Here is a 17,762-nt window from a genome sequence, read left to right as displayed (position 1 = left end):
AAAGAGTTTTCCACTGTTCAAAAAGTAAATAAATTAATTATATAACAGATATGTTTTCAATAATCCCCCCCCTCCCCCCACTACTATTAGTAAACCAGCCCCTACATTAGCATGGTCAGGTTGAAATATACACCGCCACTGTATCTGCATACAAAATTAGGTAAAAATTGGTTTGTTATAGTGTGAAACTCAATTGGTTTCAGTGATATTAAAAACTCATATTTTTATACTTTCCTCCTCCTGTCCCAGAAAACTGGAGATCAATGCACAGTTCAGCACGTGTCATGAGAGTCATCAGACGGCATTCCCAGGTCCTGGTCCTTTTCCGTTTCGTGGCTTTAGCAGACACTTCTAAACCCTCCTGGGGAACCTGAGGTAGAGTTGGAAACCTCCTCAGTGGCAAGCCTCCTTTTCTCCTTCACGGGATGCTTTTGTCCTCATACGCCGGGAAGCCGTGCCCCGCCGCCGCCTCCACACGGTGGAGTCTGGTCCGTGCCGCACGCTGTCCTTGCCTGCAGGGGTGGGGCGAGTCAAACTCTCCGTCTCCACCACTTTCCGTCTGTCGGCCAATCGGTCGGTCCACACCTCCTCCCTTGTCCGGCTCTCTTTTCCCTTCAGTGTTCATTGAGACTATATCCCGGATAAAAAGACGCTTTGCATACCAGGTTAAAAAAAAATTAACTAGAAATTCCCACAACCCCACCCCCTTTATTTTCACACCATGAGAAGAAACATAAGTTAATATTGAAAGTATTCCATATAAAACTGAGGCCAGAGGCGGTGTAGAGCCCTTCTGTGTGTGTCCCAGGCTGAGCTCGCAGTAGGCCGGGCTAGGCTGGTGGGGTCTGCTGAGCTCATAGCAGGCTGGCCAGGCTGGTGGGGTCTGCTGGGCTCATAGCAGGCTGGCCAGGCTGGTGGGGTCTGCTGAGCTCATAGCAGGCTGGCCAGGCTGGTGGGGTCTGCTGGGCTCATAGCAGGCTGGCCAGGCTGGTGGGGTCTGCTGGGCTCATAGCAGGCTGGCCAGGCTGGTGGGGTCTGCTGAGCTCAGAGCAGGCTGGCCAGGTTGGTGGGGTCTGCTGGGCTCATAGCAGGCTGGCCAGGCTGGTGGGGTCTGCTGGGCTCATAGCAGGCTGGTGGGGTCTGCTGGGCTCATAGCAGGCTGGTGGGGTCTGCTGAGCTCATTGCAGGCTGGCCAGGCTGGTGGGGTCTGCTGGGCTCATAGCAGGCTGGCCAGGCTGGTGGGGTCTGCTGGGCTCATAGCAGGCTGGTGGGGTCTGCCTGGCTTACAGCAGGCTGGCCAGGCTGGTGGGGTCTGCTGGGCTCATAGCAGGCTGGTGGGGTCTGCTGGGCTCACAGTAGGCTGGCCAGACTGGTGGTGGGGCCATTCTGGGCCTGGAACTGCACTGGGGGAGGGCCATCAGTCCACTGAAGCACCACACAAGGATAAAACAAAAAACAAACATTAGGTTGTCTGATTTACACTCACTCACTCACTCATACACATTCATTAGAATTCAGCTTCTCATAGCTAGTTCTTTACCTTTATCTCTACAATAAAAATAAAATGTTAATTACCAGTACAAAGAAAAAAGTAATTAAAAAATATTTCAAACTAGTAAGAACAAATGCAGAAAGATTATTAGTTGATAAATACAGATGAAACCCAATTTAATAAGTGAGCAAAAGAAGGACAAATGCCTGAACGCGAAGGAGACATGCAAACACATTGGAAAAACCATAACTGTGCCGACCATAAAAATATTAATCAACTAACAGTGGCATCAGTTTGGTAATAAAATCAATCACATAAAACATGGGCCATAACCTGACGTGTAACATTCAGGTAACCAACCCTGTTCTCAGAGATCTACTGTTCTGTTTGTTTTCATTCCAACCTTAATAAAGCACACCTCATTCAACAGCTAGAGATCTTGTTGAGCTGCCAAATTAGTAGAGTCAGATCTGGCAAATTAGGTTTGAAATGAAAACTTACAGAACAGCAGATCTCCAGGAACAGGGTTGGTTACCACTGTACTAAGTGTGTACAAACAGCAACGGTCAAAGACCTGTCCCTGATTCAGCTCTGTTAGAAAAGAAACCCACGGGCCTAAATAAATAATACGTTAAAGCCTGTCTACCTCACCTCTTCCAAGTGAATGTTTCATATGTCAGGTTATGGCCCCCCCAAACCCAATTGATAGCACTGCTAGTAAATTTGTATTCTCATGGTCGGCACAATTACGGTTTTTCCCAATGTGCTTCTATGTCTCCTTCACGTTCACTCGTTTATTGTTGATGTGTTCGCTTTTTAAATGGGGTTCTATTGTTGATTTCCCGGTGACTGTGCTCGACCGCGGCAGCTGAATGTGAGCGCGGCAGCTGAACGGCTGAATGTGAGCGCGGCAGCTGAACAGCTGAATGTGAGCGCGGCAGCTGAACAGCTGAATGTGAGCGCGGCAGCTGAACGGCTGAATGTGAGCGCGGCAGCTGAACAGCTGAATGTGAGCGCGGCAGCTGAACGGCTGAATGTGAGCGCGGCAGCTGAACGGCTGAATGTGAGCGCGGCAGCTGAACGGCTGAATGTGAGCGCGGCAGCTGAACAGCTGAATGTGAGCGCGGCAGCTGAACGGCTGAATGTGAGCGCGGCAGCTGAACGGCTGAATGTGAGCGCGGCAGCTGAACGGCTGAATGCAAACGCGGCAGCTGAACGGCTGAATGCAAACGCGGCAGCTGAATGGCTGAATGCGAACGCAGTTCTCACGCTGATGAGGTTGTGCTCCGGTAGGCTGCAGGCGGCGATGTGGTCCTGGAGGAGCTGCTGGGAGAAGTTCTGGTGCATCTGCGCCGCCTCGTGCGCGTCCATCGTGTTCCCGCAGGCCTTGTTCAAATCTGACACAGCGGAGCAACGCACACGTTAAAGGCATTTGCATGACTCCACAACCCCAGGGCAAACCGGCTACGCACTTCAGGTCCTGAGGTTTGATAAACGAGCTAAATATTCACCCAACCCACTACCAGCTTCACTGTGGGCAAGAAGGACTACAGTTAAATTCTGAAGGCAGGCAAATCTATTCAAATAGTCTGTTGGAAACAAAAAATAAAGCAACCAAGTTCTGTGCCATTCATCCGAAACAATGAGACTTATTATACTTACAAAGTCCACTGGCATATACCCTCATTCCTGCCCTTCATTGTCTCCACCCACCGCAAATGCATTCTTTCAGCATGCATTCTTTTTTTAATACGGAAGAACTCAAGCTAGCACAAAAGCTAACTTAGCATTCCTAAATACCATTGTTACCATTCAGTGCAGGACAGCGGACTGGCAGAGATGGGTGGCAGTGCAATACAATGGGTAAGCAACTGGTCTTGTAACTTAAAGGTCACACGTTAGATTCCTGGGTACCACTGTACCCTTGAGCAGGGTACTTAACCTGCCAGTATTCACCCAGCTGTATAAATGGATGTAAAAGCTGTGCTAAATGCCTGATGATTTACCCTTCAGCAGAGCAGAGGACCACAGCTGGACAGACATGTCGGGGATCTTGCTGGCCAGCTGCATGGCTGGGACCACCATGTTGTTGCTCTCCTAGAGAAAACAATCACTGCAAGTCAACAACAAACAGATACATGCTACTATACACGAAGGCATAAACAATTCTCAACAGTTATGTGGCTGGATAAATTCTAGAAATCTCAAGGAATTAGAAATAAACAGGCAATGGAAAATCTAAACAAAACCCTAACAAAAACAAGCTCCTTAAACAGCGATTAACATGGGTCAATATTGTGAAATTTTAGTCCTTGGGTTCTATTGCAAGTTAGCTAGTTGCAAGCTAGTTTTCATTAAGTCTGAAATCAATTAATCGGATTTGATCAAGCAGCCAGTGCATGTTGTACACAGATTTTCCAACCTCCTGACAGTTATCTGCTCAAAGGTAACTCACTGATAACTTTTTTGCTGTCACAAAATGCAGTGAAGTAAATCATATACATTACCTGTTAAAAATTCTAGAACAATTGAACGTCTAATTAATTTCAATCAATCGACACATAATCACAAAATATGTTGAACGTATGAATGAAATTAAGCATGAAACAGGCTTTTACTGTAACTTTTCTTAGCTGCAAAAATAACTCAAATGCTTATTTACCAATGCTATAGCTACATTAAACCAAATGAACTGATCTTGTGAAAACAAGCACACACAGGACCAAGGTTGGACAAACAGGAAATGAGGTACTGGTCTGCCTGTGCACAGATCCAGCCAATGGCCACGTCCATACCCGATGGTTTCCCAGCACGTAGAAGATATGACCAAGCAAAACCAGGGAACAGGCCGTTAGTCGATTCAGATCCTCAGCATTGGACATCTTCAGAGTCTCTCGCAAGAAACGCCTGGAATGGGGGGGGGGGGGGGGGCATTCCAGTGAAGTTACAGGGAAATGGCTATGCACACAATTATGATGTCACAAACTGCCAGTCTGGCCTTTGTGGCTCGTCTCTGCCATAAAACAAGTACAAGCGCAGTAGAACTACACACAGTCCCAGTAAAACACTTGCCTCTTAAGAATACAAACCCTGTAAAAAAAAAACTGAACAATATGTGTACAAGTTTGTCCACAAAAGAAAAGCTCAGCAATGGCCCCAGAAAATGACCCAAAAATACTAGTGCAAACAGACCACATTTTTATTTTCTCTTTTGATTGAAGAAATGATACATAGAGCTCAGCACTTGTTCAAGATTTGCTTTGCTGTAAACCAGGAATTTGCTTCAACCATGAACCGTAAGGGGTGGTTTTGAGCAACAAACGGCATGTTTCCAGGAAAACACAAAAGGCTACCTCTGCAAAGCTATTTACATATAATCAAACCAAGTCATTGTGAAAGACACTGAAAACAGGGAACCCTTATCTACTGGTGTGTCTGCTTTGCATTTCCCCAGAGTCCAGTAGCTATTCATGGCACTCTGTGAAGCACACACAGAGAAATACTCACTTAGCCTCATTGTAACGCCCTTGGAAGAAAGACAGGAGTCCCCGGATGTAGAAGGCTGCCGCCCGCAGACAGTGGGAGCTGGGAGAGACAGCACAGACAGTCAGTGTGAGCTGAGAGAGACAGCACAGACAGACAGACAGACAGTGTGAGCTGAGAGAGACAGCACAGACAGACAGTCAGAGCTGAGAGAGACAGCACAGACAGACAGCGTGAGCTGGGAAAAGACAGCACAGACAGACAGTCAGAGCTGGGAGAGACAGCACAGACAGTCAGTGTGAGCTGAGAGAGACAGCACAGACAGACAGACAGTGTGAGCTGAGAGAGACAGCACAGACAGACAGTCAGAGCTGAGAGAGACAGCACAGACAGATAGTGTGAGCTGGGAGAAGACAGCACAGGTAGACAGTCAGAGCTGGGAGAGACAGCACAGACAGTCAGAGCTGGGAGAGACAGCACAGACAGTCAGAGCTGGGAGAGACAGCACAGACAGTCAGAGCTGGGAGAGACAGCACAGACAGACCGTCAGAGCTGGGAGAGACAGCACAGACAGACAGTCAGAGCTGGGAGAGACAGCACAGACAGACCGTCAGAGCTGGGAGAGACAGCACAGACAGACAGTCAGAGCTGGGAGAGACAGCACAGACAGACAGAACTGGGAGCAACAGCACAAACAGACACAGTGATGACGGTATCACAATTGCACTCAAAAAACGTACTAGCACTAGCATGATTAACCACCCTGCCCGCCCAAAGGTAAATTTCCAAGACCTTCGTGTCTCTCCTGTAATTTGGGGATTGTTCATTAAAACTAAGAAATGTTCTTACCTTACAGGGAAGTTATGATCTGGATTTATCCTCTCCAACAGGCTGTACAGCTTCAAAACAAAAACATCAGGACAAAACAAGCTGAGGCGTCAACATAGGTGGATTCCTCGCAACTAATCCAGCACATAATCTACCAATAATATTTAACAAATGGCACTGAATTAGTGACCAAGTTGCTGTAATCAGAGACAATGTTACTATAATTTGGCCCTGTTTTGGCTGTGGCGTCACAATCTAAGCACAGCTGCACTGCCTGAATATAAAACACACATTCTGTTGAGGTGGGATGTGGTTGCGAGAGTTTGTGCTGACCTCCTGGTGTCTGTTCCCCTCCCTGATATAAACGCTGGCCAGGTTGGTCACAATGAAGGTCCAAAGCTCCTGGTGTGTGGTCATCTGTGCCACAGGGACAGACAGTTAGGCACCCGCTCCAAACCCTCTGCACACACCCACCTGCTCCGAACCCTCCACACACACCCACTCCGAACCATCCGCACACACCCGCTCCAAAGCACAAGCTGAAACACCGCCGTGTGCCAGACTCACCCGCAGTGCTGTAGTGAACTGCGCCTCTGCATTGTCCATGCAGTTCACAGAGATGCAGTACAGACCCTGAAAAATATAACACAGGGCCAAGTTACCAGAACATTACTCAGGAGTGTACTGTTACTTACAGGGACATTTACTCAGAAGTGTACTGTTACCTACAGGGACATTTACTCAGGAGTATACAGTTACTTACAGGGACATTTACTCAGAAGTGTACTGTTACCTACAGGGACATTTACTCAGGAGTATACAGTTACTTACAGGGACATTTACTCAGGAGTGTACTGTTACTTACAGGGACATTTACTCAGGAGTGTACGGTTACCTACAGGGACATTTACTTAAGAGTGTACTGTTACTTACAGGGACATTTACTCAGGAGTGTACTGTTACCTACAGGGACATTTACTCAGGAGTGTACTGTTACTTACAGGGACATTTACTCAGGAGTGTGCCGTTCCCTACAGGGTACAGGTAAAGAGGGGACACATTTCCCGTTACCTCTACAGCAGAACCGTTCAGGGTTATCTGAGAGCAAGAGCATACTCACTAGTAAAGTGTGAAGCTGAGCAGCGTGATTGGAGAATAATCTGGGGGACTGCTGGCACAGCTGACAAACCTGGGAGATCTGCGGACAGAGAAAAAACCTTACAGTTCACTCAGACTCACACCTTAGTGCTTTGTATTGAAATCATATTTCATACCGGCTTTAAGCAACATATAACTACATTTTTAATACAAAGCACAATCTGCATCGGGCAACTGTGGGGCTTACTCAGTGTGGACTTATAATCCAACTGTCGGCACATAAATTAAGCAGGACAATGAAATAGCGTTACCTCTTGTAATGCTGTTGCCTTGTGGCCAGTGACTAGCCGACACATGATGATGTGCTCCAGTAGTATGACTTGGAAGGAGGACAGAATGGGGCTGCAGTCCAGCACTGAAGACCAAGGGAACGGACAACAGGGCAAATTAAATCTGATGCAAACGTGGAGAAATGACCTTCAGTTCCACAGCCAAAGAGCGTCCCATGACTGCCATGGGAATGCAGAGCAGACTTTACTCACTTTTTAGTTTTTCTAACTGCATGAGTGCTTTATCTGTGTACTTCTGTGCCTTCTCCAAGTAGCCCGCCTGCATGGAGTGCATTACTGTCACCTGCAAATCACAAAAAGAGAACTTAAATTTTTTTTGAAGTGTTCTATATATTTATACTTAGTGCTGTTGGTCCGGTACTGTTCCTTATAATAACTCAGATGGACACAGTTATGTTCCCTCACAATAAAGGTCCTTCTAAATAAACTATTTACATCTTTAGGTCTTTTGGCCTCTTCTTTTTCCCCCCCAGTCATGCTCACGCTGCAGCCCTCATCACACTCGGCTGTCAGTGGTTGACAGACGAGCCAGCGCTCGCCTCTGAAGCGTGCGGCGTCAGCCACCGCTTCTCCTCACACCGCGCTTAGCAAGCGGGGCTCCGCATGAGTCACAGAGAGACACTTCACGCGCAGCCCGACAGGCAAACACCCGGGCGCTCGAGCAGCCAGCAGGGGGCGCTGGCGTGCGATGAGACCCAGTCATCCTGGCCAGCTGATGACCTCCCCGTTGGGTGACACCAGATCCCACTGAGCGTGGCCCTGCGGCGGCTGCCGGTAAGTCAGCGCTGGCACGGTCCGGATTTGATACCAGACAGCACAGCCCATCCGTGTAAGGCAACAGGGTCTTAACAGGGTGAGACACCAAGCAGCCCCTTTTTGGACTCTTGTCTATCCATGGATGTGGTGGATTCAGAGAACGGGATGGTACTTTCAGGTGAGTTAGTGACTTGTAAAACTGCGTAGCAGTGATCTAGTAAAGCTCCCTTATAGTTGCAGGGTAAGCAGTCCCCATGGAAGAGGCTGCAGCCTGCCCAGCTCAGGGCACTGATGAAAGCAGGGCCAGGAGGAACAGCTCACCAGGTACACCAGCACACACATGTGCTCCTTGGGCAGCCAGTGGAACAGGTCGGCGGGGTTGCTGGGCAGGATCTCGTCGTCGTGGAGTGTGGAGATGGTCTGGATGCACTGCTGCAGCTGCTTCAGGCAGGGCTTCACGCTCTTCACCTGAAACACACAACCGCCAAAAAAATGCACTTCTGAGGACTGTTTGTACTGTTCATTAAATTGTTCTGTAACTGCTAACATTTTGTGTTAGAGCACTTTTCTATTCATTTTACATTGGCCATGCATCCAGATGAAAATTAAATCTGTATGCCACTTTTTCAAATCAAATTGCACCAGGAACACAGAGAATAAAACATGAAAACACAGCAAAAGCACCGCTGGTAGATGAAACTCAGGCTTCCAAAAACTGCAATGAAAAAACTAAAGGACTTACACTGACAGTTCTATCTGGCCAGCTAGGAGATCAGATGTCAGCAAAGCACATTTTTTTTTGCCTTAAAGGGGCAATTCAGCCAAAAATAAAATAAAGCTATATTTCCACTTACTTGGAAGGTTATCTATCCATTCAGATGGACTCACTGAGATTTAATGAGTTTTCTAGATATCTGCTATAGCTCACCCCAATAAAATGGACCTCAACAAAGCCAATGTTTGTGGTGCTCAAAACGCCAAAGATTTACATTCCGAAAACTCTAAAGCAATGTCGCTTTCCAAATATAATGAAACAGTTACTCACAAAAATCTACAGATGTCATTGTGCATCGTTAAGGTCCATTGTATCAGGGTAAGCTACAGCGAATACCTCACCAAATCTCAGAGGAAACTATCTGGATGGATAGATAGATTTATTTTATTTTTGGGTGAACTGCCCCTTTAATAGTTCAGAAGTGAATCTGCATCCATGTCCCGTGTTTGTTCTCAGTTCTTCCCATTAAGTGGTATCCATGCTAAACCTCTCAGCACTGGCAGCTGGTCTAACCCATCGAAAGCTTGACTAAAGGGCGGCTCCTTACCTGCCCTGCATCCAGGTAGTGTGTGACCTGCAGCACCAGGAAGAAGACCCTCAGAGACTCCTTCTGAATGGGGTTTCCCTGCCAGTTCTCCACGATCTGCCCACAGAGAGTCAGCAGGGGGTGCACCTCCTGGAGCTTTCGCTCCATTAACAGCAGCTAAGGAAGCGGACGAGAGCAAGGAAACACGTAACTGCTACAGCTGGACACTGGGGACAATCACAAATCATAAATGGTAATTGTAGATAACACAGTTTAAGACGCATGCACACACATGCAAGGTACACAGCAAGCTTAATTATTAGTGCAAATTGCAGTGTTTCATCTAAACAGCTCTCCTTTCCAAAAGGCTAAGAGCTTCTAAAACCATGTAGGCAGGAAGTGAACAGCAGATTAAAGTAAACAGGTACATCAAGTATGAGTATTTAGCTGCTCAGAAGACTTACCATTCCTTTACTCAATAGAAACAGGGCTCTGAAAAAGAGAAAGCACATTAGCAATATTCAGGTAAAACCATTACAGACCTATTATAGCTTTCATAATTATTTCAGTATACGTACCTACACTACGCTAGACTCATGATGTGCATATAAAAAGACTACATACTATATTACAGGGCGCTGCCTGATCAGTGTCATGCACATGGTTGCAGTACCTGGTGTATTCAGAGCCCACGACCCTTGCATACTCAGCACCCACTCCCAGAAGGTCACATGCCGACACCAGGTCCTTTTCCAAGGTGTGCAGTTGCTAAAAAAAAAACAAACACATAAGGCACAGAATACTTTCATCATCAAATTTTTTACCCCGTAGAAGTTTTATCTCTCTACGCCCTAACCAAGACTGAATCCCTCCAGCCTCACAAGCAGGTAGTTAATTGGAGGATATTTCCATCCTTAGAGGAGCCTGCTTTACCAAACTGCACTGCATACATTATACTTCAATATTGCAGGCAGGCCTATTTTCTGCTAAATGGCGGCGGTCGGCGATTTACCGCAAGCTGAAAGAGCAGCCGGCAGTGCCAGTAGGGAGTCTGCTGTGAGATCTGGATGGCCTTGCGCAGTAAGGGCTTCGCAGAATCCACCAAATTCTGAAAACAACAACACATTTAACTCTGGCACTGCCCAAACCACAAGCACATACAATCAACATGTATAATGTACGTGTACTTATCACAAATACACTATAGCACTTAAATATCATAGGCTAATACAGTGTTGATTTTTTCTCATCCCATGTCAGAATAAATTGTTCTCCACTGCCAACATGCAAAGTTCAGCATAAAGCACCAACAATTCAGTTGCAAGATTTTCTTTAAAAAAAACACACATGACAAAGCCTACTTCTGATTTCACAGCAGCAATGTACAAAACAAATTTAAAAGTCGGTATAATTCCAATATTTGATACACAACAAGTCAATAACACTTACCTGTTGGCAATAGAGTTCTGAAAGCAGACTTGCGGCTTCAAATTTAACATCTTCAAACTGAGGGACCTAAATACTTTGTAAAGGAAATAACCGGGTTCATGTAGAATTTATATTGCAGCATATGAATCAGCAGTAACTATGGACCACTGTCTTTACCCACAGAACTATACTTTAAAAGCTTGTCCTTACTGTAGAGAGACATACACGGCCCATACGTTTGCAGTAATGATCCTGCTAACTGCCAGTAGTTATATATACGACATGTATCGGAAAGAATATCCCATGTAAAGGTGCGGAATATTAAATAATATGGAATAAATATACGAAAGACAAGACGCATGGAAACGTATCAGTCAAATATAACATGCATGAATATTTGTAGCAATGGCTATTCCGAAAAAGGATATTTGTTGTGAAATGAACCACTGTGGAAGAAAGAACACATAATTATTACTGACAAAACAGTCCAAATAACGTGCAGTAGCAAGAACATAGAACGAAGTTGTTACAGTAGTACCGAAGAGCTAATGCTCAAACAAAATTCAGTTTGTCAGGCAGGCAAGGATTCCTTTCATGTCTTACCAACCAATGCTAAAAGCAAACATATGTATCGAAAAATTTGACTGTGCAACGCAAGTAGCATGTTTAGCTATGAGCGCCAGATGCCAGGCAGTCAGTACTGTAGCTACCTACCTAGTATCGTACCAACCACGGAAGCGTATTCGTTTAGCTAGCCAAATTATTATAAAGTCACCTAACCAGAAATACATTTCAAATGAAACCGACAAGCTCCAGTTGGCACTGAAGTATAAGTTAGCACGCTAACTGCTTCTTGTGTTGAAAATATCACAAAACACACTAAATTGACATTAAAGTTCTGCGTGACATATCGGCCTGACTTATGTAATATTTTAACAAATTAACTGTATCTGCTGTATAGACTTCTACACGACACGCTTCTGTTTTCTCAATGCACATCACCGACGCGGCCTTCTCATACCCCCGCCACTGGCTCACATCCCCGGCCTTTCCCTGATTATCCCTCACCGCTTTCTCCAGGTGGGTCCTGGCGAGTTCGCTGTTCTTGGTGTGATGATAAAGCACCGAGCCGAGCTGAAGGTGAGTTCGCGCTTCAACCCTTTGCGGGGGCTTGAACTGAAAAACGGCCTGAAGACAATGGACGCAAAGACGAATCTTAGGAGGACTTGAAGTACGGAAATGCTCTGCGAATCCAAGCAAGGCGAGGTACCAAGATTCTGGGGCCTCACTGCCAGACGCCATTTTGCCGACAACAACAACAACAAGCACGGGCCTTCTCCATCCCCGCGTGATTTCAGCGAGTACCACGAGAACCTTACTGGCGATGCGAACCGAATGGGTTTTCGGGAGATGTATTTTAGAATTAAATAAAAACATGCTAGTTTGTCTGAGTTGTTAGAAAAGTTGCATTATCAATATATATATGTATATATAAATAAATAAATTTAATTCGTATAAAAGGCATGCACAATGCAAAGTCGTTTAAAATGTTAGCCATGCTGTAGTAATCTTTTGAGACGCGTCGACAAGTAGCCAACGTTTTATGCTGTGAGAGCTGAGAGGGGGGATACCAGTACGTGTTTTATGATTCGAGAGATGTCTACGTACTATAAGCAGTTGATTAAGCATCTTGCTCAAGGGCACAACGGGCAAAAATATGAATTAAATAATTAAAAGGCAGAAATATTACTGGACGTTTTCATCCATTTTAGAGACCACTGATGTGACTGCAGTTAGGCTGGCCACCAATGCCGCTTATTCTGCTTCATAGATTGCGCATCAAAAGCACACTGCTCTTTTTAAGCATTTCGTTAAAAATGCACATTTATTTGACGTCTGAACTGTTCGTCAGTATTATTTTACCTGTTTGTGCTTCTGGAAGGTGATGCATTGACATCAATGGTGCATACAATATCCTTCTAATAACAATTAATTCAGATTCGTATGGGTAATTGCAAACCTGGATTTTGAATTTGGAGAAACAGGGATTATCATCTTCAACTGGGGCTGTGTTTTATACCAATGTGGAAGAACCATAGACTGTGTAACAATAGGGAAGAACACATTTTCTTTTAAGACAGCAGGGGCTCATTTAATTTCCCATCACTGCTCAGAGCCAGAGGTTGGTGGCACAAATCCCACAGCACCCACGGAGGACAGTAGACAGCAGAGCCAAAGTTAACCGCCGTCATAATGGAACAGCCGCGTGAAAGTTGTGCCCCAAGCGACACGGTCTGTCTCTTTATCACCAGTGGGCCTCTTGTCATTCTCAGCGCGTTCACAAAGCGCTATCTGCACATGTTTTCCCCGGCACATCTTATCGGGGAATTTATGAAGGCCAGCGCTCCTTTTTCACTGCACACCTTGGATGTGGCAGATTTTTTACATGGGTGAAAACCAGCTTATCTCCACTGGCAGTTACAGTCGGAGTGGCGCGTTGGCAAGGCTCGTATCTGGCTGCAAGTTGCTGAGTCGTCTCAAGAAGAGCGCGAGTGATTTTTCTGGAAGCCGGACAGCCTCGTCTCCCGTAGATTGACCTTCACTGCGGCTGTATGCTTCTGTGGGGCAAGTACTATCAGTCGAGAAGAGGGGTGTTGAACCCATCACATCCTCTCCCAAACACATTCTAAAAATCCCTAGTGTATGCGTGTGGGTGGGATATAAAGTATCTCTCTGTCATCAAGGCCATTATTCAGGCCTTCCACGGTGATTATATATTTATTTATTTTTTACATAGTGAATTGCGACCTTGCTTTCACTCCAAACTAATGAAGGCGCAGCAATGGACAAGCATACGGTATGCAGAGGCATTCAGTAGACGCTCCGGAGCACCAGATGCCTGTCAGGCAATGCAACGTCAACTTCCCTAGTCCTTTAGTTTTTGTTGTTGTGAATGAGGGTAGTCGAAAGTCCTGCCAGAATGTCGCGTGTGTCCACCCAGAATGGTTTATCCCCCATAGGATGCCCTTTGCTCCTTATTTTTTGCCTCGGTAAATATTTAATTGTGGCAGCTGTAAAGTTTTCTGGGCACCACAAGTGCATTAAATACCATCATCAGCGCCCACCATGGTCTACAATATTGACTCTGGTCTACAGTATTGGTTACGGTAGTGTACGTCACTGACTTTGTGTTCTGTATTTGAGCAAGGGAGTGGTGACTACTACCGTCTTGTACGGTTTCCTCTTATTTATTCTCAATTTAATTCAATTATAAATGAATGCAGTTGCCCTCTACTGTGTGAGTCTGGGAAATGATGCATGTTTGGCTCTTCCTGCTGGGCATTGAGAAAGAGGCCTGTGACATCATGCTTTTCAATTCAGAGCTCTCCTGCCCTGAGTCCTGGCTCCACCGGACAGAACCAGGATCATCTGTCAAGGCTACCAGGCAGAATTACTCATATGTTCATATTACTCTACTTTATATGCTCATAGATTATTTTTTATTGCATTATTCAGCCATATTCAACAAGCGGTTACAACATTCTAATTTTTCATTTTTGCAGCTGTGTTCCACACTGTAGCTGTAAGGGACATGGGTTTACGGTTCTGTGTAACAGCACAGGCCTTCCACCCTCAGGTCTGTTAAAAGCTCACATTCATGACAGATGTATACACGTTAAACTTTGAAACACGCACCTTCCTGTGACCTGTGAGAGGGAATTTGTTTCTTTCACATCCTTTGGGAGACAGCGTGTCATTTAAAAAGCCAGTCTGATAAAACTGGTGTCTCATAACAGAGCTCAATTCTACCTTGCAGTAATATGTTTTCTTTTGCAGTAATACATAATGAGGTGAGAGACACCAGCAGTGGCAGGGTAAAGACACAACAGAAAACCATACTGTTTCACAATATTTATAATGCTGATTTGCATTGCATTTTTTTTACCATACAGACATGTAGTCCAGAGAGACTTACACTTTTCTTTTTTTTTGCATTTTACTTAGTATCCATTTATGCAGCTGGAATTCACATTAAGTATCTTTCTCAAGGGAACAACAGCAGTGTCCTACCTGGGAATTGAACCTGCCACCTCTAGGTTAGCAGCTGAGTTCACCAACAATTATACTACACTGTATAATTAGAATTATGGGAGGAACATTCCTTCCATAACTGCACATGCAGACTCTCTTCTAAATGGATGTTAGCTAGCTGAAGAGACAAAGTCTAACTGATTAGCAGTACTGTCACAATCCATCATTCTCTGCATCAACGCAGCGACAAAATGATCATGAAGACCTTCTATCTAGATTTCATCTAATTAAAAAATGCATCTCTCTTTACATGATTGCACAACACGTAATAGGTAAAACACAGTTGGAATTCATTGTTTTATTTAAAAAGACAGTTATTCAGTAAGGCTTGAAATAATGCAGTCATTCAACTTGAATGTAATACCAAAATTATGCCACAAGGTGGAGCCAAGTAATAAGCAACACAAGGTAGAACGTTGAATAAAATAACTGGTAGGCTATTAATAAGACGCCAGCATTGAACTTAAATAACATTAGCAATACTTTATATTTTAGCATTCAGTTCTTTTTTCTTTTAACATTCTATGCATGTTAGTTATCAAATTGCTTGAGCATTTAAGAAAGATGCAGAAGGTTTAAAAAATGAATTTTGGAACTAAATGTACTCATTTGTTTTTCCAAAAGTAAAAACGTGCAGTTACTCAAGATTAAAGACAAAAAATATAATTCTAAAATACACAGAAAGATGGATATTATAAAAGTAAATGACGTAAAGTGTAATAAAAATAAGTGACCACTAGATGGCGGTTATGCACAATGAGAGGCACTGCCACGATGTGGCTCAAAGGGGGGTTAGGTCTTCTACAACCACCCCATGCCCTGAACTTGACCTTCACACTGTGGTCCCTGTCTGGGAAAATACTGCCATACAGCACTGAGGGGCCCTAAACAACATTTATCCTTTAATAATCTTATAAATGCAGTACATTTCCCTGAAGTGGATGACACTGTCCTCTTGCCTAAAATACAAATGACTGCCACAACCTCAGAAAATACATTTAAACTGCCATGGACAAGGGGCACTTTGAATTTCTGGAATAATGGTCATTACATAGATATTAATTGGCTATATAGTATAAGGTTTCATGAAATTAAAAAATAAAATAAAAAACTGGTTGTCATACAAAATTTCAGAATTAGAAAATAGTCTCTGCTGTTTGCCAAGGTGCAATTGTGTGTTATTGCCCACACATTGAAAGCGACTAATCTTCTAACAATCTTGAGAATCTGCTAAATTCATTGGGTTTTTTTTACTCTTGTTGTGGCCCCTTGACAACAGCTCACATGGAAACTTATAATTCCGTTTCAAAGAACAATGCATCTTCCCTGTGGTGGTCTGTAGTTTGTGCTTTATGGGGCAGTGTGCAGTGATGTGATCACACCGGTCTATGTTGGAGACTGTGAAGTTGACATCGTAGGTCTACCAATTGACAAGTGATTAAAGATGTTATTGCTTATGCCGCACCTACTTAGTGTCATCACTGCATTGCTAAACATTAAATTGCAGTTGCTAGTAGCTAGCTTGCTGTTAATACTAAGATAAAATGTGAAATTCAAACAGCATCATTCTGAACAAAGCCACTGAAGCACAAAAGCTATCAAAATAACAGCATCCTTGTGTTTACGCTGCTTGAGAAGCTAGCTAACAAGGTAGCCCTGGCTGACGACGGAGCACCAGCCTCCAGCAGCTCTGCCCCTCCTCCACCCCCGCTTCCCGGACAGCGCGCATGCGCCACGAGGCTCGGAATACGGCTGGAGTGACCCTCCGGAGGGCGATCACGAATGATAGCGCCCCCCTCCCGTCCCGCTAATAATACAGATGAGTGGGTCTGTGCCGACAGGCTTGTTGGGCTGGGCAGAGAGCCCTCTGTCTCCCACCGCCTGCCACTGACCTTGACACTGAAGTCTGGGCTACCCTAAACCCCCCCCCCCCCCACCATCTACCCACCCTGAGACAACTTGGTATCCCTAAACAATGAAGGAGAAAGGGGGGGGAGGAAGGCATCCTGGAGGGAGAGGGGGCTGTGGGGGGTGGGTGGTGGGGTACTCTGAAAGGAGGAGGGGACACAGGGTGCTCCTGGGAGACACGGTTGCCATGGGTACTTGGAACCGTGCCAGGGGAGGGAAAAACTCATTTGCATGTATTCAAATGACGCATGAATAATTTACTACCAAGCTTCTTGGGCGCAGCAAACAAAAGGTCTTCGCACACACACACACAGGCACACACACACACACACACACACACACCATCTCTTCCACTCTGACCTTCACTGACTGTGTGGGAAACGCAGGAGACTGGCAGGAGGGATTGATGGGGGGATGGAAAGATGAAAGAGCAAAATAAAAAAAAGGCTCCTAGTTTGCATATGTCAAGGAAGACTGGCTTTTCGAAAATATACGTCTGGTTGCTAGAATATTCTGCTGCGGCGTACTTCACGCCAGTCCTGTGGTCCTGGTGTTAATTGTGGCCCCGTACCGCTGTGCTCTTCTGAGAACACAGCTCGCTGGGATCGCGATGCCCGCCGCGCGTGCCAGCTGTAAGCTTTTAGGGCACAAAACAAAACGCAAGCCTGGCGAAACCCTGCAGCCACATCCACCATCTGCATCTTTCAACCTACGCTTACAGGGGTTCGGCACTGAGAAAACATGGCTGCCCACCTTTACCAGCGACCCCATGGCACTGGCACTGCATTCTGGGTATAACGCCGCTGTCGTTCTGGTGGATTCATGGATGCCCACCGTCTGCTTTCATAAATATCCTCACGTTAAAACCAGAAACACATTACAGCCCCGTAAAGCTATCTTGTAAAAAAAGAAAACACAAAAAAAAACCCACGTTGCACGCTCTTTGTCTCCAACGAAGGAGGAACGTCTCCGTGCTCCCCGTATTCATGCAGGAAATATTAAAATTTTACAACACTTAGACACCCC

At 45.3% G+C, this 17,762-nt stretch overlaps 1 protein-coding gene across 1 annotated transcript; it reads right to left on the bottom strand.

Annotated features, from left to right (window-relative positions):
* Positions 1 to 1,056: 1,056 nt before the first annotated feature.
* On the bottom strand, positions 1,057 to 12,094 carry LOC118224555 (MAU2 chromatid cohesion factor homolog). The gene is made up of 19 exons (XM_035412070.1): positions 11,805 to 12,094; positions 11,165 to 11,182; positions 10,758 to 10,823; positions 10,321 to 10,416; positions 9,982 to 10,076; positions 9,773 to 9,800; positions 9,330 to 9,485; positions 8,329 to 8,475; positions 7,444 to 7,534; positions 7,213 to 7,316; positions 6,924 to 7,001; positions 6,371 to 6,436; positions 6,137 to 6,220; positions 5,825 to 5,874; positions 5,000 to 5,077; positions 4,288 to 4,399; positions 3,499 to 3,589; positions 2,762 to 2,889; positions 1,057 to 1,425 (listed from the first exon to the last, which is right to left on the bottom strand). Exons 1-19 carry the CDS (start codon positions 12,036 to 12,038, stop codon positions 1,351 to 1,353), a joined length of 1,797 nt encoding a protein of 598 aa, XP_035267961.1. The 5' UTR covers positions 12,039 to 12,094; the 3' UTR covers positions 1,057 to 1,350.
* Between the last annotated feature and the right edge of the window lie 5,668 nt (positions 12,095 to 17,762).

This window comes from Anguilla anguilla, chromosome 4 (genome assembly GCF_013347855.1).
Source record: "Anguilla anguilla isolate fAngAng1 chromosome 4, fAngAng1.pri, whole genome shotgun sequence".
In the NCBI taxonomy this organism is placed as follows: Eukaryota; Metazoa; Chordata; class Actinopteri; order Anguilliformes; family Anguillidae; genus Anguilla; species Anguilla anguilla.
Note: the sequence above shows the minus strand (reverse complement) of the source record. Positions and strands in the feature narration are given on the sequence as shown.